This window comes from Echeneis naucrates, chromosome 11, assembly GCF_900963305.1.
Source record: "Echeneis naucrates chromosome 11, fEcheNa1.1, whole genome shotgun sequence".
NCBI classification, from domain to species: domain Eukaryota; kingdom Metazoa; phylum Chordata; class Actinopteri; order Carangiformes; family Echeneidae; genus Echeneis; species Echeneis naucrates.
The window spans coordinates 5526354-5548707 of record NC_042521.1 but is presented as its reverse complement, the minus strand read 5'-3'; the positions used below and the strand labels follow the sequence as shown (position 1 = coordinate 5548707).

At 40.4% G+C, this 22354-nt stretch overlaps 4 protein-coding genes and 2 non-coding genes across 6 annotated transcripts; 5 read left to right on the top strand and 1 right to left on the bottom strand.

The window, feature by feature from the left end:
- The first annotated feature begins 39 nt into the window (after positions 1-39).
- On the top strand, positions 40-6657 carry ppt2b (palmitoyl-protein thioesterase 2b). The gene is made up of 8 exons (XM_029514189.1): positions 40-592; positions 1791-1944; positions 2675-2770; positions 3071-3178; positions 3346-3429; positions 4106-4190; positions 4368-4422; positions 4728-6657. The coding sequence occupies exons 1-8, from the start codon at positions 410-412 to the stop codon at positions 4869-4871; spliced, it is 909 nt and encodes a 302-aa protein (XP_029370049.1). The 5' UTR covers positions 40-409; the 3' UTR covers positions 4872-6657.
- A 664-nt stretch (positions 6658-7321) lies between these two features.
- On the top strand, positions 7322-10188 carry rps5 (ribosomal protein S5). Its single transcript, XM_029513732.1, has 6 exons — positions 7322-7381; positions 8179-8282; positions 8562-8771; positions 9336-9464; positions 9892-9990; positions 10070-10188. Coding segments are annotated over exons 1-6 (612 nt in total). The 5' UTR covers positions 7322-7380; the 3' UTR covers positions 10139-10188.
- On the top strand, positions 8355-8488 carry LOC115051557 (small nucleolar RNA SNORA3/SNORA45 family). The gene has a single exon (XR_003841291.1). It is a non-coding gene; the product is annotated as a small nucleolar RNA SNORA3/SNORA45 family (small nucleolar RNA).
- On the top strand, positions 9705-9837 carry LOC115051556 (small nucleolar RNA SNORA3/SNORA45 family). The gene has a single exon (XR_003841290.1). It is a non-coding gene; the product is annotated as a small nucleolar RNA SNORA3/SNORA45 family (small nucleolar RNA).
- ddah2 (DDAH family member 2, ADMA-independent) lies at positions 9928-16232 on the bottom strand. Its single transcript, XM_029513731.1, has 6 exons — positions 16114-16232; positions 14701-15251; positions 13603-13791; positions 12734-12853; positions 12111-12254; positions 9928-11108 (listed from the first exon to the last, which is right to left on the bottom strand). The coding sequence occupies exons 2-6, from the start codon at positions 14998-15000 to the stop codon at positions 10989-10991; spliced, it is 873 nt and encodes a 290-aa protein (XP_029369591.1). The 5' UTR covers positions 15001-15251; positions 16114-16232; the 3' UTR covers positions 9928-10988.
- A 3950-nt stretch (positions 16233-20182) lies between these two features.
- lypc (ly6 domain containing, pigment cell) lies at positions 20183-22176 on the top strand. Its single transcript, XM_029514808.1, has 3 exons — positions 20183-20234; positions 21164-21283; positions 21965-22176. The coding sequence occupies exons 1-3, from the start codon at positions 20183-20185 to the stop codon at positions 22174-22176; spliced, it is 384 nt and encodes a 127-aa protein (XP_029370668.1).
- Positions 22177-22354: the final 178 nt, after the last annotated feature.

Below are 22354 nucleotides of genomic sequence, written 5' to 3'. Positions count from 1 at the left end.
ATGCTTCATGCTGATTGGACGAAGCGAACCGGATATGACGCCACCGGGTTGTATTTAAAACCGGAACAAACAAACAGCCGCAGAAACAGCTGAGCAGCTGGCCGGTGTGTGAGCTCATGTGTCACTGAAGAAGGAAAACACAGAGTGCTTTCTGTCTCTGTGTGTAAAAACGAAATCATCTTTGTCTGTCAGCTCATATTTTACTGCAGCTGAAAAAAAAAAAAAAAGAAAAACCAAAAAAGATGGAGCCGAGGAAGAAGGCACGGCGTTAGCTCAGCAGCCAGACTTTATGTTTTTACTTTAATTACTTTTAATTTATTGTTTTTATTGTTGTTGTTATTTTGTTAGAATATTCTTGTGTAGCACATTTTTGTAGGTTTTATTTTTATTTGTTATCTTGGAGTTAACAATGAAGGGCTTCGGTTCTGCAGTGTCAAGCCGGAGGAGGAGCAGCGGGGCGGCCGGGCTGCTGCTCCCGCTGCTCGGTGCGTGTCTCTGGGCTGCGGTGGTCGGATACAGGCCGGTGATAATTGTTCACGGTTTGTTCGACAGCTCGGGGGATTTTAAAAATTTACTGCGGTTCATAAACGAGGTGAGTAGGGCACAACGAGCAGTGGTTTTATTCCGGGAGATGATTGTTACATAAATGTATAATGTAATGAGTATATAATACAGGCCTTACAGCTTATATCAGCACATGTTATCGACCTGAACATGCTCTGTGCAGCCTGGACTGAAACTGGTTTTATTACAATGCCAGAGTCAGTACATTGTCATGTAGGTTTCCCTTGCTAAAATTAAAATTAAAATAAATAAAAATAAAAATAAAAGCAATACCTTCAGTAAAATATGAAGTTAAACACACACACAAAAAAAGCGGGAAGCATAACTGAAGATTATATTAGTTTCATATATTCATATTTCTCTGTTGAGCAACTGTTGCAGCTCTACTTTCTCTCAAAAGGGCACAGAAAAGGAAATCCTGTACTAATAATTCATAATAATTAAAGGTGAATTATTCTTCAGTAATGATATTTTCATCTGAAAATGCCTGTTCTGTAAACGCTGATTTCAGGGTGCTTGCTTATACTTTTGGATGTCAGTAAAACTTTGAATTTTGGCCCTTTTACAATAGAAGTTTTTCTACACCGGGGTAATGCTACTTATACGGCTAAAAGAACTAAATACTGCTTACTTTTCAACAGGGCAATATATCTGGTATATTTAAAAATAGGCAATTAATCTTGCATCTGTTCTTTTTGGAGCGATATAGTTGTGAGAATCACACTGTGCAGGTTTTATTCAGTGAAGTCATACGTATCTGCAGCATGAAGAAAATGTGTGAAATGTGCCCCTTCCTGCTTGTGCCTTTTTCTTTCCTCCAAACTTCTCACAACTTTACAGACTTAGGAGGATATAAAAAGGGAAGTTTGTGTGGGGGGTACAATAAGGTTGATAAGGTTAATCTGAGACTCAGTTCCTCTTTTTAATGACCGCTTTATTAGAAAGTCATAACCGGAAATACGGACTTCACTCTCTTTTGTTTCAGTTAGCTTGTGCTCCTGCTTTTCCATCAAACTGACAAATGAATCATTAATATTTAAAGAACATTCTGATCACTTAGAAAACAAATTTCCGGAAGGATCCTTGATAACAGAGGCATTTAGCTGAGAGGTTAGCTGTAGTCCTAATGCCGAAGTTAGCTTGTTGATTGCAGTATCTGTTTAACACTACTCAGTCACACCCTACAAGCTTAATTAAATACGCCTATCATCTGCTCTCACCTGCAGTCTCATCCTGGAACAAATGTGACGGTCATCGACCTGTTCGACAGGAGTGCCAGTCTGGAGCCCATGTGGAAGCAGGTGGAAGGATTCAAAGCAGCTATTTACCCTATAATGCAAAACGCAGCAGATGGAGTTAACTTTATTTGCTACTCTCAAGGTCTGTGAGTGCATTTGTTCAGGTGAAATAACACAACAAGCACATGATTGTTTTTTTTTTTTTTTTTAAGATTATACAACTGTTTTTGTGTGTGATTTAGTTATGTCATTCTTGTAAAAAAAGAAAAAAAGAAACCTACCTTGGTCTCTCATCTTTAAGTTGTAAAAGCTCCACTCCCACATTTAAAACAAAATTTCTCTGAGTTGCTTGCTGTTTTATTTGTTGGATAGATTATTTTATGGCACATTTTTGCTTCAGTCAGGAGTTGGAAATTCCCAGCCAGCAACTTAAAATTCAAAATGTTCCAAGGGGGAAGAAATATCCACACTGATGTACACATGTACAGTAAATTACTCATGAGCAATTTTCACCAGTAATTGACCAAAGACCACGTGATTTTCTGTCAGGAACTTTGGACTTTTCTTACCATTTTTTTCTTCTTCACATTTTTATAAATTAGAAATCATTTGTAAAAAAACTGTTACACTGAAGTGTCTTCATAATGAGAGCTGAAACATCTTCTTGACTTATCAAAAAGTTTCTGGCTTGGGTAGTATTTTTCTCTGTTTTTGCGTGATTTGTTCATTTTATATTTTCAGGTTTTACTGACCCAATTAAAGTCAATGCAATAAAATTCTCACTATGGGGTAAAACACAGCAGTTTATTGCGTTGTCGCTGGGATCGCGATGACCAGTAACATCTGATGGGGAATATTCTTTGTTTTTACAGGTGGGCTTGTTTGCCGAGGAATCCTCTCCACGCTGTGTGACCACAATGTCCACTCCTTCATCTCTCTGTCCTCACCTCAGGCTGGGCAATATGGAGGTGGGTTCAACTGCCCCTGCAGCACAAAATGTCGTCAATATTTAATTTTTTTGCTGTAATTACAATGGTCAAAGGGCAAAGACCAAAAACAGAGCTGAAATAGAGTGGATAGCAGCCTTAGATATATCACGTTGCACTCAAACATGGCTCCAAAGGACAGATAATAGAAATGTAAGAAAGTAAAAGTTGATCTGTCAGCTTGTTTCTGCTTCACCCATGTGACCAAAAAATTATTGCTCGTTTAACAAGTTCATTGCTGTTGTCTTCTCTCCGTCTCCTCCAACTCCTTCTCTCTCGCAGACACAGACTACTTAAAGTACATTTTTCCTCAGTTTGTCAAGTCCAACCTCTACCACATCTGCTACACTGGGATAGGTCAGAGGATTTCCATCTGCAACTACTGGAATGGTGAGAATTTGCTTACAGTACACAAACAATGAGAACTTGTGGACCATGAAATTCACATTAATTACGCACGGTGCTGTTTTGTTCAGGTCCAAACACGTTGCTAACCGTGAAGTTGCTCAAACACCAAGAAGTTACACAATGTTTGTTTATCCTCTCGCCTCTTCCAGACCCCCACCACAGAGACCTGTACATGAACAGCAGTGATTATTTGGCTCTGCTCAACAGCGAGAGACCCAATCCAAATGCAACAGGTCAGCACATTCTTCGTTTGTAATAGTTAATAAGGTCAACATATGTAACTGTCAAGTGTCAGTTCAATGTCACTGTGACTAATTTCAGCCTCGTGAAAAAGTAGGAGAAGACTGTGTTTCTAATAAATGTTCAAATCACAACATCCAACAACTTCATGTGCTCCACCTCCAAATAACTTCTGTAAAGAGCTGGACAACGGAAAAAGTTATTTTCTAAAATATGCATCTCATTTTCATTTCATCGCTTGGAAGGAAATTCGTTGAAATTTCTGTCATACCATTGGATAAGATGAATTATTACCATGACATAAAATAACAGATGGTAGTAAAAAGTTTCAAAACAATTTAAATGATCATCAGGTATATAAGAAAATAAAATCTCGAAAGCTTGATTTCGACATATTAATGTCAGTATCCACTGACAAATGATGAAGACACAGAAACGACTGCAGGACTGGCCTGAAAATAAGTGGCACAGTGATCCAGTGATAGCTGTTTGGACATCCATGGATACATTTCAAACATGAACTATTAATAGCTGATTCAGCCAAGTTATAGTGGTGCTAATCTCCCTAATGTACACAACACATAAAAGCAAAGACAGTTTTCTCATTATATGTTTGAGGGTCAGCCCAGATGCAACTTTGAGTGTAATTATCATATATTTATTTCTCAGAGTGGAAGAAAAACTTCCTCAAAATCAAAAAGCTGGTGCTGATTGGTGGACCAGATGACGGGGTCATCACTCCATGGCAGTCGAGGTGAGATAAATCTCTGTTTTGTGTTGTTTCTTAAAAATACTCGGTTAATATGATGTGTAATATTCCCTCTGAAACAGAAACTGTTCTGTTCTCTTTTTACTCTCGAGCAACATTTTCTGCATGGAGGATCTGATGACTCTCATGTGATGCTCACACATTATATCTCTTACTTTACAGTCAGTTTGGATTCTATGATGACAATGAGACTGTTGTTGAGATGCAGCAGCAAGATGTGAGTGTAAATTACACAACAGACACACATACAACGCAGATTTTAGTCTGTTTCGTTGATTTGGATTAATTTTAGTTATTTGTTGTCTCATTGCCAACTAAACATTAGCGTCTAAGACACCAGTAACACCATTACAGTAGTGGAACGAGAAAATGAATCTTAACATAAGACATCAAAAATAAAGGCTTTTTGACAAATAAGTTCCCTCATACAGAAGAACTGAAATTCAGCACGTCATCAGATTGTTAAATCTCCTGCAGTAGATTCACTGAGCACAGATGCATGCCTCTTTTCTCTTGTTCCAGTTGTTCTTGAAAGATGTTTTTGGTCTGAAGACGCTGGCGGCTCGCGGGGATCTGATCATCTGCACTGTTCCCGGTGTGGAACATGTCTGGTGGCACTCCAATGAGACTGTGTTCCACATGTGCATGGAGAAATGGCTGGTGTAGCTCAAAACTCAGCACACACACACACACACACACATAGATGCACACTTTTTGCAGTTTTATAAGCTCTTAACTTCCACAGTGTGTGAAACTCTGCCTCTAAAACACTGTGTAGTATCTTTCCACACTTTTCAGTGATCATTTGAAAATCAGACAGCATTGTCAAGATTTGATTTTTATGCCACTCTTGTGTCTGCAGAATGGATATGATGCCACAGAAAAAGACTTTTTAATTATTGCATGGATCCACAAGATATAATGTATTAGCAATTTTTTGTTGTTGAGTTTTACCTTTTCACAGTGTCAAGCTAGCTGTTTGCCCCTGTTTTTATGCTAACCTAAGATAACTATCTATTGACTGTAGATTCATATTTACTGTGCAGACATGAGACTAGCAGTGGCTGCCTCATTAGACTATTTTACTTTATTAATCCTTTTTTTGTTGTTGTTGCTTTCTCACAAGATTCAACACAAGGTTTTCACAAGGTACAAACTATCAGAACCTATTTTATGAAAGCAAGCAGACATTACAGGAGCACTCCAGCAATTTGGTTTGGTTTCATTTAATCTGATTCAGATAAAAAAAAAAAAAAAGATCAAATAATGAGTACTAAAGATATCAATCCCCCAAAATTTGCAATATCCATAATGTGACTTGTTGATTTAAAAACCTATATGCTACAGACTTATAATGCATGAAGTCTCAAACTCAAACGTGATAAACCTGATGAGATCTAGTTGTTGATAGTAAGCAAAATTGCTGTGTCAATTTTCTGTCAGCTTTCGTGGATGTCTTCCATGGCTGTCTGAAAATGTGCAAAAAGGTTTATGGTTATTTATTACTTTAAAATCCAGGCCCCACATACATACAGGATACTCGTGCGTGAGTGAGTGTGTGTGTCTGTGTCGGTTTGCTCACAGCTCAGACATACCTCAAAAAAACAAACAAACAAACAAACCATGCAGCACAACGCAACAGTGCCTGAGCAACGTTCTGTCCTCTTCATGTACAGACTCACTGCCCTGCTCATCTTGTGATGCAGTAATTTATATATTTTTATCCTTCCATTTTTTAATCCAGGGGTGGGGGGGATTATAGTTTCCTCTTGTTCTTTAGTGGGCATGTCTGATTGTGAATATCATGTTTATCATTATCATGCAGTGCTTTGGAGCTGTATTCTGTCGCTTCAGTAGCCTTAAAATTTCCCCTAATGCCTCATTGTGACATGTCCATTACCGAAGTGCTATGAAACGCCGCCTTTAGTGACGGTTACTAAAGATGATGAGGAGGAGTTAGAGTGGCAGTGATATATTAGTGTTTACTTGTCCACCAAATTATTTTACTTGGCTCTCTATACCTCCCATCGCATTCCGATATCTCAGGCGTTTGAGCAACCCGTATGTTTCTTTGCCTCCACTGGAAGAGGGACTTGTTTCTCTTAACTGTTTGCATTCTTTTGGATGTTTATTGTTGCCTGTTGTACTTCCAGATGTTTCTCTAAAAAAAAAAAAGGACAAAATTTAAATATCTGGGATATAAAAAGAGAACGACAAGTGTTTCCTCAGTGTTTAACCAGATGAAAAAAGGGAAAATATCAAGAGCAGATTATTTTTTACAGTTTATTTTTGTTCAATTTGGGGTATTATTTTAATATTGTTGCATTACTTGTTTAATGTATACTTGCACAAATTAAATTACCTAGAGTAACTATAAATTAAGGATGTAAGGGATGTTCTCTGTTAAGTCTTCTTGAAAATGTTTAATGTGGATATGAACACTTTTTTAAAACTCAAACAGAAATAACCTTTTTGATATTTTCCCACATTTCTACAGTATTTGGTCTGCAAATGAAAAAGTGTCAAATGTTGTCAAATCCTCAATAAAGGACAAATTTGAACATCAACATGATTTTGGTTTATTTTATTTCCACAGATTATCTTATTGTTGTGAGGCAACAGTGAGGCAACAGTTATATGCACTTTGTGCATATAATTCTTAATAATTGTTATGTGTTACTGACAAACTTTTTCCTTTGTCTTATTTATAGAAGATTTGATGATGTTCATCAACTTGCCCTTCTTGCCAGTTTTGTTTATATTTTCTGTTTATGTGTCTAACAAATACATATATTGGCTTTAATTCTTTAGTAAATAAAATCAACAAGGATCACTAAATTGCATAATATATGTATTATATTATTAATTGTATAATATATATATTACACATTTAAGCGAGTGTGTTTCACCAACACAAATAAACGAAACAGAGCAAAAACGAGAACACACAAATCGCACACCTTCCCCAAAAATAATAAATAGTCAATAACAATAAAAAAAGGGGGGGGGGCATAATAAAAACGAAAACATTTCTGTCCAAACGTGAACCTTGACTACATCTCCCAGCATGCCCTGCGCACCGGAAGTAGCGGACCAGTCCACCGGATATGTGGCCGCGGCGGAGCGAGAGGCCCTTTCCCGTCTGTGAGGAGTGTAGTACGGAGCGGCAGACACAAGTGAGTGAAAAATTAGCTTTTTACTCGCTTTAAATGTCGTTAAAAATAACGTTGAAGGGTTCTGGGGTGACCTGCGGACTCCTGCTGTCCGATAGATACAAGCTAAGCATATTTAGTTTTGCCACGAAGTGTTTTTATTTGCGCTGGATGTTTAAGTACGCGGACAGCACCGCAGCGCGTTAGCATGTGGCTAACAGGCTAGCACATGTGGATGCGGCATGTCGACCAGCCGCCACGTTAGTCGTCCCCTCTCTGCCCTTTTTACTCCGCATGTAGTTTTTATATCAGTTTAAACTCGGTCTGTTCTGTTTGGTAAACGCCAAAGCCGGCCAATAATGCTCAACATTGTCGGTTTTCAGTCGTTTGTCAGCTTGTGAGCTGCCGCGGTTCAGGCTAGCTTCCGTGTGACAGACGCAGGCTTCATCTCCGGCCCTGCTTTGAAAACCAAGGATGTCTTTACTTCAGCACGTCTGACCTGATAAGCAGATACAGCTGCCATGTGCCTACTTTATCTACCTTACAGCTTCATTTCAAATAGTATTTCGAAGTTGTGTGGCGATGGTGCTTATTTTTCCAGCGGTGTGGGGTTTAGTGACCGATTTGGCATGCACTGCTTTATTTACATAAATGTGTCTTTTATGTGACTTGCACTATAATTAAAAACCAAATAGATAACAGATCCATTAATTCCCACAACCAGTTACTTAAAAATCCGTCAGGTTAAATTATAGACCCCATATTTCGTAAATTGTCACGTCTACAGTGTGTTAAATGAGCTCTTACCCTCTTTATCCCAGTGACTGAGTGGGAGACTGCCCCAGCCGTGGCTGAGACTCCAGAGATCAAGCTCTTTGGCAAGTGGAGCACCGATGATGTCCAGATCAATGACATCTCCCTGCAGGTAAGTAGCGCCAAAAGAGTTGCTGCTAGTGAGGACTATGTGCAGTTGATTTAACTGCTTTGACTGATTTTAAGCGAGGCTAGAGTCACGCCTGGACACTGACCTGTTGTCCTGGTGTGCTAGAGTGCTCGCAGAGGAAACTGTCTCTGCTTATTCATTGGCTGTAGTCTGAAGTGGCCCAGTCAATCACCAACTTAGACACATCTTTTTGTATGTACTGTACCTGTGCTCAGCCTTAAAATGGTGTAGTCTGTCTGAACCACTTCTTTGTTAATACAGGATTACATTGCAGTAAAAGAGAAGTACGCCAAGTACCTGCCACACTCTGGAGGACGTTATGCCGCCAAGCGTTTCCGCAAGGCCCAGTGCCCCATCGTGGAGCGTCTGACCAACTCCATGATGATGCACGGCCGCAACAACGGCAAGAAGCTGATGACCGTACGCATTGTCAAGCATGCCTTCGAGATCATCCACCTGCTGACTGGAGAGGTACTGCCACTACCTTAAACCCAGAAGCACATAATTAATTTTCGTTTGCAGAGAATTTACTGCTAAGTATGGTTGGAATCATTTAAAAATCAAAATATCAGGAATTAAGCCAATCCGACTGACAGTTCCTGACAGGTTTTCATTGAATGATCATACAGGAGCCATTCTTAGTTTTGGGATTACTCGCTTACACTAATGGGAGACAAAAAAGGAGTGGCTCTTTATTCAATAACTGGCCCCCACAGATCAGTAGTTCTTTGTGATGGCTCACCATATATTATGGTTGTCTTTAGGTTTTAGTCCTAAAATGCAGTTGATTCAATTCTTTCTTTTCCTCTCTCCCTGTCATTGAGAATTACCGAAGTTACCATTTTTCTGAGAATAGTTGTTTATTGTGAATTGATACATTGAGTAAAAAATAATTGCTTAGAAGGATATTGGTTTTTATATATGTGCAAAGGTAAATGGTTGTCATGAACCTAAAATACATCAAAAGAAATGTAAGCTCACTTTGTCAGGTTTTGGAAACAGAAAATTTTATTAAATATACAATCTTCTTCCCAGAATCCCCTTCAGGTCTTGGTGAATGCCATCATCAACAGTGGACCCCGTGAGGACTCCACCCGTATTGGCCGTGCCGGTACCGTCAGGAGGCAGGCCGTGGATGTGTCACCCCTCCGCAGAGTTAACCAGGTAACATATCCATAACAAGAACACGAGTGTAGTAATGGAAGAAAATCCTGCTCCAATCCAGATGTAAAAATGTTCCCTTTTCGTGTATCTGACGAAGGTGTGAATCAGGGAGAACCTTATCAGATTTTTAATTTTATAGAAATTGGAAGTGTGCCGTTTTATACTTGGTTGTAATTGTTTAAGCACAAGGCTAAGTATTCCCTTTCTATGTCTGCAAGTTGTATTGATGTGTATTCACTAAGCGAGGCTAGAGTCACGCCTGGATACTACCTGTTGTCCTGGTGTGCTAGAGCACTCGTAGAGGAAAGTGTCTTTGCTTATTCATTGGCTGTAGCCTGTTGTGGCCCAGTCAATCACCAACTCAGACACATGTCTCTACCAGCCCGAGTGTCAGCCCGTCTCATCCTCTCTCCCTTTTGTTTTGCAGGCCATCTGGCTGCTGTGTACAGGAGCAAGAGAAGCTGCTTTCAGGAACATCAAGACCATCGCCGAGTGTCTGGCTGATGAGCTGATCAATGCAGCTAAGGTAAGTCTTCATACATTTCACTAAAGTTGTCTGTCACACAAGTTGTGATGCACATTAAACTTTGAATTTCTTGTTCCAGGGTTCATCTAACTCCTATGCCATCAAGAAGAAAGACGAGTTGGAGAGAGTTGCCAAGTCCAACCGTTAAACATGTTTGCTTTCTAACAAAACAAATAAATCTCAAGAAATTTTTGTTGATTTCATGAGTTTTTAATGAATCTCTTCACACAAATGTTTGGAGCATCTGATACAGACAGGTACTACTGGTTAAACTAGTGCAGTCCAATACATTAAACTGATCATTTGAGGATGTAGCTTGTGACGCTGTTCATTTTATGTCACTCGGACAAACAATACTAGTAATGCTTTTCACTAATTCAAAACTGCAGCCTCAAATGACCTGAAACACTTAAAATAACTGGAGCCTTTATTGCAAGATTTTATTAGACTGCATTAGCTTCAATTTTTACTTAAAATTGCCAACTAGATCTAAATTACATGTAAACAATGAGTCTGAAAAGTTGTCAGTTAAATTGTAGTATATCTACACTTGCTATAAATTCATAAGGAAAACTAAAACAGCTATTTAATAAAAATCTGCATTTCTACACTCTGCTAAAAACCTGTAATTCTAAACTGTCACAAAAATAACTAGAGTCATGAACTACATATCAGCCAGTTTCATAGATACAAGAGCTAAATAAAGCCCTTCAATTTGGGCACCACAGGGTTACACTGAGCTCTTAAAGCATATTTAGTTTCCTCAAACTAAAAAGTCCTGGGGAGATTAAAAAGCCATTTAGTGGTTTCGTGAGTGGAGTTAGGACTTCTGTGCTGCCCCGTAGCCAGCTGAGCCACAGATAGATGGATCATTTTCTCATACAAAGGCTGTGTCAGTCCCTTAACAATAAATAATTGGGAATTTAAAATGAGTCGGAAGTGTTTCTGAGCATGTGCAGGTAAATACTGTGTAACATACTGTGTGTGTGTACTCCCTCTCAGAAATAGGTGTGCTTTCTGTTGATGAGGAGACAGAGCGAAGACAGCGATGCTCCCAGTTTTTGGGCCTCGCTGCAGGCTGTAGGCAGCAGGGTGTAGTCCTGCAGCTTCTGGAAGGCCTGCAGAGAGGAAACAATGCACTCATCACTGGCACTGCGCAGACTTGAAGAATTCAGTCTAATAAAAAAATGGAAAAGCTGTTCACTGCCTGGATTGCATCCAGGCTTCAGACTTCAGCGTGTTATGTTCACAGCAATAACTAGAAGTTTTCACTGTTCTTGGCTCTTGTCAGAGTGCATGCAGTTAATTTGAGATATGAGTTTGAGACAACATAAATGACCAGAAATGTCTGTGTTGTTAAAAGGAGTTTTCAGTTCGATCATTCATCTTTCAGATTCAGATGAGGTGATGCTGTTTTGATTGGACAGCAGTCAAATAGATGGTAATTTACAGTAAACAATAACTGAGTCCTGTCTGATGTAATTCACAACAGCTCCATTCACTGAATATGACCTTTCAGCTCATGCTCACAAAAAAAAAAAAAAACTTCTAAAAATTTTCAAGATATCTGGACTTCTGTCCTGACACCCACTCACATTTTTACCAGGTCAGTGATGGAGGATGGTGCTGTGAGCGAGAAAATGGCTTCAAAAGACGGCGTCAGTCACAGCAGTCCAAACATACTGTTTAGAGCGACTTCAAATCTCTTAATAAGATATTTCTGTTTGCTCTTGAAATCAGTTGCAGAGAATTACAGCAAAGATCTGCATCGCAGGAAATGTTCTGTCTGTTAATCTTGTTACAAAGTGTGTGGGAGTTGTGTAAATATTCTGCAGAATAAAGATTAAGTTACTCTAACTGAAAAGGCCGAGTCTGCAGTATCTTTAATACTGCTTTAGAAAAACGCAGGGCTTTAACTCCCAATAGAGCTGTGTAGAACAGACAGAAATGATGTCTGACTGAAATTCACTGGTCATGGGCGTCAAAGATCAGTTTACCAGTCAGAACTCAGCCTGTTAAAACATTTACCTATGATCTTTCTACAGTCTGAACCTTTTTCACTGATGAGCTTCGACCTCAAGATACTAAGAATGAGTGTTCTTTTTTCTTTCTGTACTCACAGAGATGCTGTCAGGACACTCGTCTGCAGGCCGGTGCAGCAGGAAGTCCCGTTTAGACGGACCTTTGATGTAGATGCAGTTTGCAGCTGATTCCTCGGGGACAGTGAGGACTTCATAGTGGTGATCAGTCAGCTGCTCCATCATCTGGAGACAAATGCACACTTATGTTAGTGTGCACTGCCAGACAGCTCCACACACAGACACACTGCAGCAGAACACTCCCCGCTTCGCACACAGACACAAAGTAAGTAATAAGACATGAGCAGTCAGGAGATACATGATGTGTTCAGGTCACATTAGTGCAGAGAGATAACCGGGCAGATGGACAACAGTGCTGACAGCTAGATGTTATCTGGCAAATACACGATTGTCTATTTGTCAATATAACTACAAAACTGATACAACTCTACACTACACAAATATAAATCAGCAAAACAAAACTGTATTTCTGGCTTGTACTGATCATCCAACATGCACAATATATACGATATAAATGTTAATATAGAATATAAACAGTAAAATTGGCTTTATGCATTAAATATAATTTAAAAAAAAAAAGAGGAAAAAATGAAAATGCCACATGGATACACACACATCTGCTGCATGTAGACACAAACACTTACCCGGAGTGTCTTCTTGGCCCCGTCACTGCTGCTTATGATGATCGTATCTGGGCCTCCCATGGAACAGATGTTTCTCAGCCGGGCTCCACCACAGACGGGGACAGTGGACACGGCGAAGTCCTGAGCAGGGTGAAAGTTTTAATTCACACACTGTCCTCTCAGGTTTCTTTAAGATTTAGTCTACTTCTTCACAGTAAAAAGCTCAAGTGCAGTAATTTTAAATTCAGTTTGCAGCACATCGGGGTCATAAATACAGTGTGTGGAACAGGAGCAATTTTTTTTACTCAGAGTTGTGCGTACAAAGAAAAATACTTGAACACCAAATATATATAGAGCAGTAAAACATAAAGCTTACTGGATTTTATGAATGAAGCCCGTTATTCACAACTCAGAAACCTGACACAAGTGGAAGATGTCTTTCACCTCAGACCACATGACAGCTCACACCCACGCTGGCTCATACCAGACTGAGCCAACACACATACATGTTCAACACAAGTGGATGAAAAGTGTGCGTTAAAATGTGAAATGCACTTAGGAGAAGTGGGGGAACCAGCACTAATGAGCCCGGGGGGCCCCTCTGTGTGGCCGGTGGAATGACCTCATTCATCACTGTTTACAGACTGTAATTCCCCAAATGCAATGATGCAAATGGCCACCTGCTCACTTTGGCAGCACAGTTCATCTTCTGACAAGGATCTTGGCATTGCCTATATGTTGCACAGGCTTAAAAAAAACTCAGCCAGCTAATAATTTTTGCGGTTTATTGACAAGCCTGATGTCACAGAGCTTGATGGGAGCACAGCTGGAGTTCCCACTGTAATTCATTATTTCACTGGTCAGCCATCTTCCCTCCACCCGCTCTTTACCCTGAAAGTGTCTGCCAACACCTCTGCCCCTCTGCGGTTGGTGTGGGAGGAGATGCCGACGAAGAATTCCCTCCCCGTGAAGAGGATATCGCTGCCCTCCAGGGTGGCCCCTCCAGAGTCCCCCTCCTCCGTCCCCATCTCCACCACGGTGAGGTTCAGCTCAGACATCACCCTCCTCACTGCCTCCGCCTGCAGAGACGGAGAGACCGTGAGAGCAATCGTACAGGTAGTCACTGCCCTGTGACCGCTGACAGGTTTCTCCAACCAATTTATTCTGAATTTACAGAGCTAATGAAACAAAGCCTCATCATATTCCCACTATGATTAGTACTGAATAACTTTTCTTTTATTTCACAGTTCTTTAAATGTCGATAAAATCTCCGGCTAAAGTCAACTCTGCCACCAGTCGCAGAATGTGCAAAAAAAAAAAAACATTTAGGCAGATATTGCAATTGCTATACAGGATATATATATATATATATATATATATATACATATATAGGATTTTTATTTCACTTCATAAGGTTGTGCAGCAAACACACGTGTGGAGAATATGATTTGTAGGCAAAGACGTCTCTGTAGCACCACGGAGCTTGTGGTGCTAACAAAGACCACAAATGTCGACGTGTTTTATTTTAATGATAAAAAGTGCAGCTCGTGTGATTTGGATATGAAACTCTGCCATGTTCTGATTCTAATTATATTTTGATTAAGAGTGCAGCCCCAGCTGCCACAGAGAATTATGTTGCTCTACTGAAACCAAACCCAGAACAAAAAATAAAATAAATAAATAATAGAAGGGAAGAAAGAGTTTTGTCTCTGTTATTAAACCCAGGATCAATTACCTCAGAGGGAAATTACACTCTGACGATGCACAAGAAGAATCTGTTGGACAAAATAATGACCTAACTTTGCCTGTCGGCAGTCTAAACATGCATCTACACAAGCTTGATTCTCACAGCACACTGATAGGACCTGAAACAAAAGGCCTCTACTTACTGCCCCCTTATCTCACAAAGCAAGATTAAGTGTATTTCAGAAGATTAGAGGTGCAGAAAAGGGTCACTAAAGCTGCCTTCTTATTCTCTCTGGCATTACCTCACTGCGTCTCTGCTGTTTGAAGGGCCTGGTTATGAGTGCCGTGTCCCCTTGGATGACTGCCACATCCTCTATTCTCCAGCTCTCTGGCAGCTCGGGATCAGGGGGGATCTCGATCAGCTGCAGACCCACCTTCTGCCTCAGTGCTCCCGTCAGGCACCCGAACTGACGCTGAGCTTTGGCGAGATCCACGGAGATCTCCCCGTTCTCATGACCGTCTCCCTCGGGTTTCCCAAAGGTCTCCGGTATGCCCCGCACCACGGCATGGGTGAAGCGGCCGTATGGACACATGTTGGCCATGTTTTCATTCAAAAGTGTTTAGACAAAAAGTGGTAGTAGGTGTTTGTGGTCAGCAAAAAGAAACAAACAAAAAAAAAAACAAAAACAAAACAAGCAATAGCTGATAAAAAAAAGATATGTGCTTGCAACTCTGTTGCAGTCTCTAGATGAAGCTAATGTGATGGATGAGGAGGTCCAGAGGGCGGGTGGAGAGCATCTTCATCTCCATTTCAGTCTCCACAGGCTACTCCCAGGTCTGCAGATGATCTCAGCTTTAGACAGAGGGAGACGGACACATCAAGGCCAAAGCCACACACGATAAAGCAAACACTACAAGTATTCAATTTGAAGCTCTGGTGTCTAAAGCTTTTGAGGGATAAAAACATTTCAGTGCCACAAGCTGCTCTCCTTTGAGATATAAATATCTGTCCCGGTGTTTTGGTTATTTCAGATTGCACAACATCAGGATGAAGATAACATGAGAGAAGTCCACTTATGTGACTTTGCTTTTATTATTATTATTATTATTATTATTGTTATGTAAGAAGAAACTAGTAGTAAAAACAGCCAAGAGATGCTGAAATAACACAAAAGGACGGCTGTCCAAGGTTGGATTGGTATGAAACATTATTCAATTGTCCAACAATATGCTGCAAAGCCTTTCCATATTTGGACTGGGGGTCAGATTTGGGACAATCGTCCTTTTCTCACGTTGCCCGTCGCCCACTGTGAGGCTGAATGGAGTTGGGGGGGGGGGGGGGGCTCCACACAGGATGTTGCCTGAATCTGCTCCCCAACTTTGAGCACAAAGTCCTGAGTTTTGGTGTTCACTTCACCTTCACAGGGCAGCACACAAAAAGCACATTACGGCGACTTATCTGCAACTTCACACTATGTGTTGAGGCAACAGGCTCGTTTGTGGATATTTATTTGTCAGTTATTGCAGAAGTTTGTTTTGCTTGTTTTGTGCAGCTGCAAACAAACAGCAGCCTGAACAAAACCATCTGTCTGCAGGAGTTCACCGCCCAGCAGCTCCATCTGAGGATGTCTGCGTCTTATTGTCAGGACAAACTGTCTCCAACCTCCGCAGGAAGTTACACGAATTGCAAACACACGTCTGAAAGTGGCTCTTACCTGCTTTTTTCCTTTTCTTTCCCTCCCCCCGCTGTCGTATCTTCACCGTTTCCCTCCGTGTGATTTCATTTCCAGACCGACTCCGGCCCCGTTACTCCCTCCGTGCTTCTCCGCCTCAGACCACGTGTCAAGATGGCGCAGACGAGCCCGGCTGCTTCCGCTTGACTCTTTCAAAATAAGACAGAGTCACTTCGTTCATTTCCAGGGCACAGTTAGTTTTTCTTTTTTTTTTTCAGGCCCCAGTGAACAGAAATGTTACCAGAAATATGTGCAAACTCAAGAGTTATAATGTAGAATATATAAGGTCTATATGAAGATGCAAGGTAAAAAAAATAGTAAATATCAAATTGCTGTAAATATAAAAATATAAAGAGTGTAATGTAGAAAAAACAGATATGTGTTTGTGATTTGGGTGCATCAGTGATCCAGCATGTATCACAATTATTACTATTGTTATCAATTCACAGTGTTCATTGCAGTTGTATGGTCAGTTCTGTTTGGATGAACATGAGTAAATTTATTCAATAACTTTACTTAAGAACGACAGTTGTAGTTCTAAATCGCAAAAGATAGAGTCAGAAATAATAGAAAATTTTGAAAAAGTGAAATGGTGGTAGATAGTTATACATATCTCCTATTTGGCGCATGCTCTTATTTTGTAAAAAAAAATCAACAACAACCTGAAAACACATTTCCGGTCCGCTGTGCGTGTTTACGGACAGTTTGACACAGCTGAGCTCCAAACATTTCATCTCAACACCCCCCATCCCCCACCAGTCCTGCCCAGATTCAATCAACGTTGATTAAAGTTATCACAGTCACTGCTGTGCAGACGTTTTAACAAGAACAGAATCCACATTAAAAAAAATCAAACAACAAAATCTGCAACATCTCCTGTAGAAGCAGAGGGGAAGGCATCAGTGTCTCTGAGTTAAATTAAATAATCTCTTAAATCTTTTTAAGCATATTAAAGAGTTCTGTCCAGAATTAGACTTTAATAATAAGAAGGGACGCCTAAACAACAAAAAGGGGGTTTCCATGAAAATGAAAGGGTCATGTTGAACATTAAGGCTGGTTTCTAAAAACTGAAGACTTCAGTGGGGGACATTCATCCAAACTGTAACAAAAAACACAATATTTCACATCATTAGCGTCTCAGTTGTGGCACAAATGTGTGAAACTAAGACGCATCAGCTGAACATCGAATACTGATGTTCACATCGGTCTGAGATTTAAGATGTCAGAGCTGCCAATTTAAGGGTTTCCACTGAAAACTGTTGCTGCCACTGTTGTTCAGAAAAAACATCAAGATGCATGAAGTGGCCTCATGTTTTTCCAACTAGCTGTGATTTTACTGGAACAAAATGAAAACAGTTGGCATCAGCCTGAATTTGGTACCAGTTACGTTAGTGTCAACACACAGGCTGGTTTTGACTACTTCGACAATGTTAGTGCGTAGCATTTAGTCTGAATTACTGTACGTGCAGATTTGGAGCCTTTTAAATTTAATGACATTAAAGTTGAGGTGATTTTTTTTTTTAGCTAGCCAGAGTAACAAAGACCGCTTGGATCTTCTGCAAAGAAAAGGTTTAGTGACACTTTTTCCTGGTGTGAATTAATGAGCGATTATTGTTTCTTTATTAGGTTTTCCAGGATTGAGGACATGCATTTCCTCAGTAATCTGGAACAATTGTTTGTGAAAGGTCAGAGGCTGTGCTGGCAAACCGAACTCTATGCTGGTATCTACCTTTTAAAGATAGACTACGACTGTCTGCCGAGCGTCAAAGAGGTCAATATTGCTCTCATCTCTCTCACAGTGGCCTGAATAAATGGCTCCATTAACCTTATCAGGTTCTCAGTTGATTTGTTTTGCCTGGCTCTTTAAACAGTTGCAGCCTGGTCACATTTGCTCCCCCCCCTTCTGTTCAAAGTCATCGCAGATTAAGGCCGCGTTTTAGTGCCGTTGTCTGTTTTTGTCTGCATGACATGACAAAAAAAATAATCTGGCTTTTCCTGAAAAGTAGGTCAAATGATGTCGTAGACTGTTGAGATAGTTGGATAAACCGGCTGCCTCATCTGTTGTATGTTGTGAGTTGTTAATACTCCAATATAACTAAGATAAACTTTTTTCCTTTGGAAAATGTGATGTTTGTAGATCGGGACAGCAGTGTTGTAAACATGCATAAACATATCCAGGTGGCTGTGAGCTTGTTTACATAAATGTGTGCAGGCCTGAGGTTGTGCGACTCCGACAGTGGCTCAATATTCCCTTCTGTCTCGGTTGTGTTACTGCAGTTAAAGCCATCAACACAGAGCCGTGCAGTAGCAAGGAATGACAAAACACCTCGGTGTATCTCTGTAGACAGAGGTTGGTGTAAAAGCAGGGAGAATTGTGGAAGATTTGGGGGGTTGGGACGTACAGGACACAGACAGGATTAAAGAACACCATCTGTCCACTGAGATCCTTCAGCCAACACACAAAACACTCCAGTCAGATAGTCAGTGGGCATTTAAACTGACTCCCCCACTGCCCCAAAGTCAAAATGTCAGCAAACTTTTGCCCTCAGCCCAGCCACCCCCCCCCCCACCTACTCACAACTGCCTCCGAGATGCTTTCTTTTCGTCAAATGAATTCAGTGGGATCTATAATACCTATAACAGCTGTGTGTTGAAGTGTGAAAGACACGTGAGAGTTAAAGATGAACAAATCAGAAAAGTGTGTAGCAGCCTAACAAATCACTGCATATTGACAACCAAGCTGCTGCCTGGGATCCTTTTCTGATTCACACAACTCTGTTCAACACCTCTGACCAGCAAAACACTTGTGTGTCAGTGTCACAAGCCAAATGATTTTCATGACCTTTTCAGATCCTGTTGATGATCTTGGCACACAAAAGATTCTCCTGATTATTAAAACTAACATTTACCAAACCAACATTCGTCCGTGGAGCGTTGCAGGGGTTTTGTTGGGGGCTTTCGTTTGTGTGCTGTGTCATTAATTGACTGGTAAAGAGCTTATTCAGTCAGAGCCTGCTTGGCTCGCTTCATCACAAGACTGCTGTCAGCAGACTCTCCTGCATGTTGGCCTCACGTCTTCCATTACGGCCTGAAGGATAATTCAGTTAAACCAGCTCGCTCAACGACTCCCTGACTCTCTGTCTCTGACATGCTGACTTTCTCTGCTGACTCTTTTCTGTACTCTGCTGACTTTACTGCTGCCTGCCTACTATTGCACACATATACACACTGTTGGGTTCTTTTGATGGGAATAAAGGACGGGAATATAGGTCAAAGCTGCATTTTGCATTTTAGCCATTAATTTAACAGTTAAAGTCTAAACAATGCTCTAACCCTCCAGAGTTAATGGAACTGAAATTTTTGGATTGTCTGTCTTGCTTGTCTTTGCTTTGCAACATAGCCAACCAAAAAATATTGCCTCACAAATATGCAGTGGAACAAGCTACAAAATAATAAATGAGAAGAGCTACAATAATATTTTCCACATATATAAATATATATTTCCAAAAATACCAAAGTAAAAGCGTATGTGTTTCCTAACTGAACTATTGAACTGCTTTGGACATTTGAGGAAGTCACTTTTGTGTCCAAGGACTCAGAGTTCGACATAGAAACACATCCTGTAAGTCAGCTTTCACTTTACTCATGTCAGCTGATCATAATCACATCTCCAAATTAAATCTGAAGCCCAAGGGAGGAGACGATGACTGTCCGACTGACATGGGAATCAAAATCAGGCCTACGACAAGAGAGAAGAGTCGAAAGTGACAGAAAAATAAATAGCTCTAATAATATCAACTACAGAACAGTTCATCCGCTTCACAGAAACGCAGGACGAGAAAAGACAGAAGAAAAATTCAGCAAGCGACTCCGAGTGTGAATTTGGGCGCCAAAAAAGAAGAGAAATGCAATTTCTGAGTGAGTTGAAGGACCCACCAGCTCATCAGTCAGCTTAATGAGAAGCGTCTAACATCCCACGACAGGACTTTTCTTCTGGTGCCACTCAGCTCGAAAACCTGAACACCTCAAGACGTTTCTGAGTGGAAACATCATGCATCGTTTACAGCTCCTCTCTGTCTTCCTGTGTTGTGTTCCCTTGGCAGGTATGTCTGATTGTTAGGAAATGTCTTTTTAATGAAAACCTCATTACTTGAAAAGTGTTTTTAGCAGCACAGAATAGTTTCACATCTCACCAGATGATGCTCAAATGAACATTGAGACAATCCCCCCCCCCCTATAAAACATTCACATACCCATAACTTTCCTCTGTAATCGATGGGGAACAAATACAGTTTCAAGCTTCAGTTGTCTTGATTCAAAGTAGAAACAGGAAGAAGGTTTACAGTCTCAAACTGTAACTGCTGCATTATGTTGTGGATACTATTCAGCTGTTTTTTCATTTAAGATCTTATATTTAGCATTCCTAAACAGAATATAACCATTTCGTTGTTGATGACAATCTAAAGTGTGGACAGTTGATATAGACCTGTATTAATTAACTACCAACAAGTAAAATGTCTCTAATAGACACACAAAAGTGGATCCTGAATGAAAATACAGTTAAATATGTAAAATGTGATCACATAAAATTTATAATTTTCAAAAATTGACTTATTTCTGCTTATAACTCCTTTTTAACTGTCTAGAACTGTAAAATCGAATGAAAATCTGTTCATTTTTTAAATTATGTGGTTTTACTCCTGGAGGGAAATGAGTCATATGAATGTTTAGAACCAAAATGAATCATTTCCATTTTTTATTTTCCTCGCAGAGGTTGAAGGTGTTTGCATGTATCTTACTGCAAGTAAATCAAATTGCTGAGTGGAAATGTAAAAATCATCATTGTTACAACGTTTGTCCAGCAGGGAGCGCTCACAGTTGTAAAATAGGCTGCTCAGTAGCCTCAACAGCTTCGTTAATTAAAGGACCATTTCCAAAAATGCTCATTCATGTTGAGTTGTGTTGAGACGTTTAAAGGGAATCAGATTTTACTGTCAGTTAGTGATCTAATATCTGCCATTGCCTCCCTCAGGCTCTTTGTACTGTTACACCTGCCTGTTCCCGGCCATCTCTCCCATCGACTGCTTCAGGTTTCCACAGGAGTGTCCTGCTGGGCAGCGCTGCCTGTCAAGTACAGCAACAGGAATTCAGGGTATAATACAGATCTGTGTGTGTGTGTCTTTGTGTCTTTGTCTCGGTGTGAGAGAGTCCATTTCTGTGTCTGGAAGCGAGATCATTTTCTGAGAATCGAGGGCATGATGGTCACAAATTGGCAGACAAAAAACCCCACTGTGCAGAACGTCGTCTGGGAACAGATCCAAGAAACTGCCAGTACTAAGCCAGTTGGATTTGTTTTGTTTTTTTTTTTTCTTTCTTCTTCAGCCAATTGGATTTAAAGAGAAACAATGCAAATGAAGTGAGAACGCTGACTTTTATCTTTAGATTGAGATAAGTGAGTAGAAGCTGCTGTCCTTCCCACATTGTTAACTCAAAGTGGGCCAAATGGTTCTAAACATAGACTGTGCAACTTCTTAAATATGAAAAGTTGCGTTGTCCAATTTCCAAGTTGTAGTCTGTTTGTTACATTTGCTGATGTTTTATTTCTTCAATGTTACCCTGTATTTCAGTAGCTCCATTTCAGAAATGAAAAACAAGAAATCAGGGGCGAGGTTGTCATCCTTTTCATACCTAATACTCTTCGCACACCACGATGATGTTCCTTTCCACTTCAGGCAAAAGGGGTCTAAAAACTTTTTTTTTTTTTCTCATTTGATAATTTAAGATGTCATTTCTCTGGTCCCAGATATGCAGCATAAAACTTTCTCTCTTGCAGGTGATCTACAGGTGGTGATGTATGAGAAGAGCTGTGCCATTGCGGCCCAGTGTGGGCTGAGAGGTCAGAAATACGTTTCAGGCCTCTTCTTCAACTACACCAACGACTGCTGTGACACTGACCTGTGCAACGGGGCCGGGCCTGTCGCTGCCCTCGGCTGGAGAGGGCTCGCCTTCTCCCTGCTGCCTGCTGTCGCTCTGCTGCTGGCCTGAAGCTGCAGGACGTCTTGACCTGGGACAGATCTGGAGAAGATGTTTATTCACAGCAACATGGTATATGTACTCATGCTAGAAAACTTTGATAGACTAGATTAAGAGATGAAAAGATAAAAGTAGGATTAAGAAATGCCTTCTTTATATCATGTCTCATTTTTGCTCTTTATTAATTAAC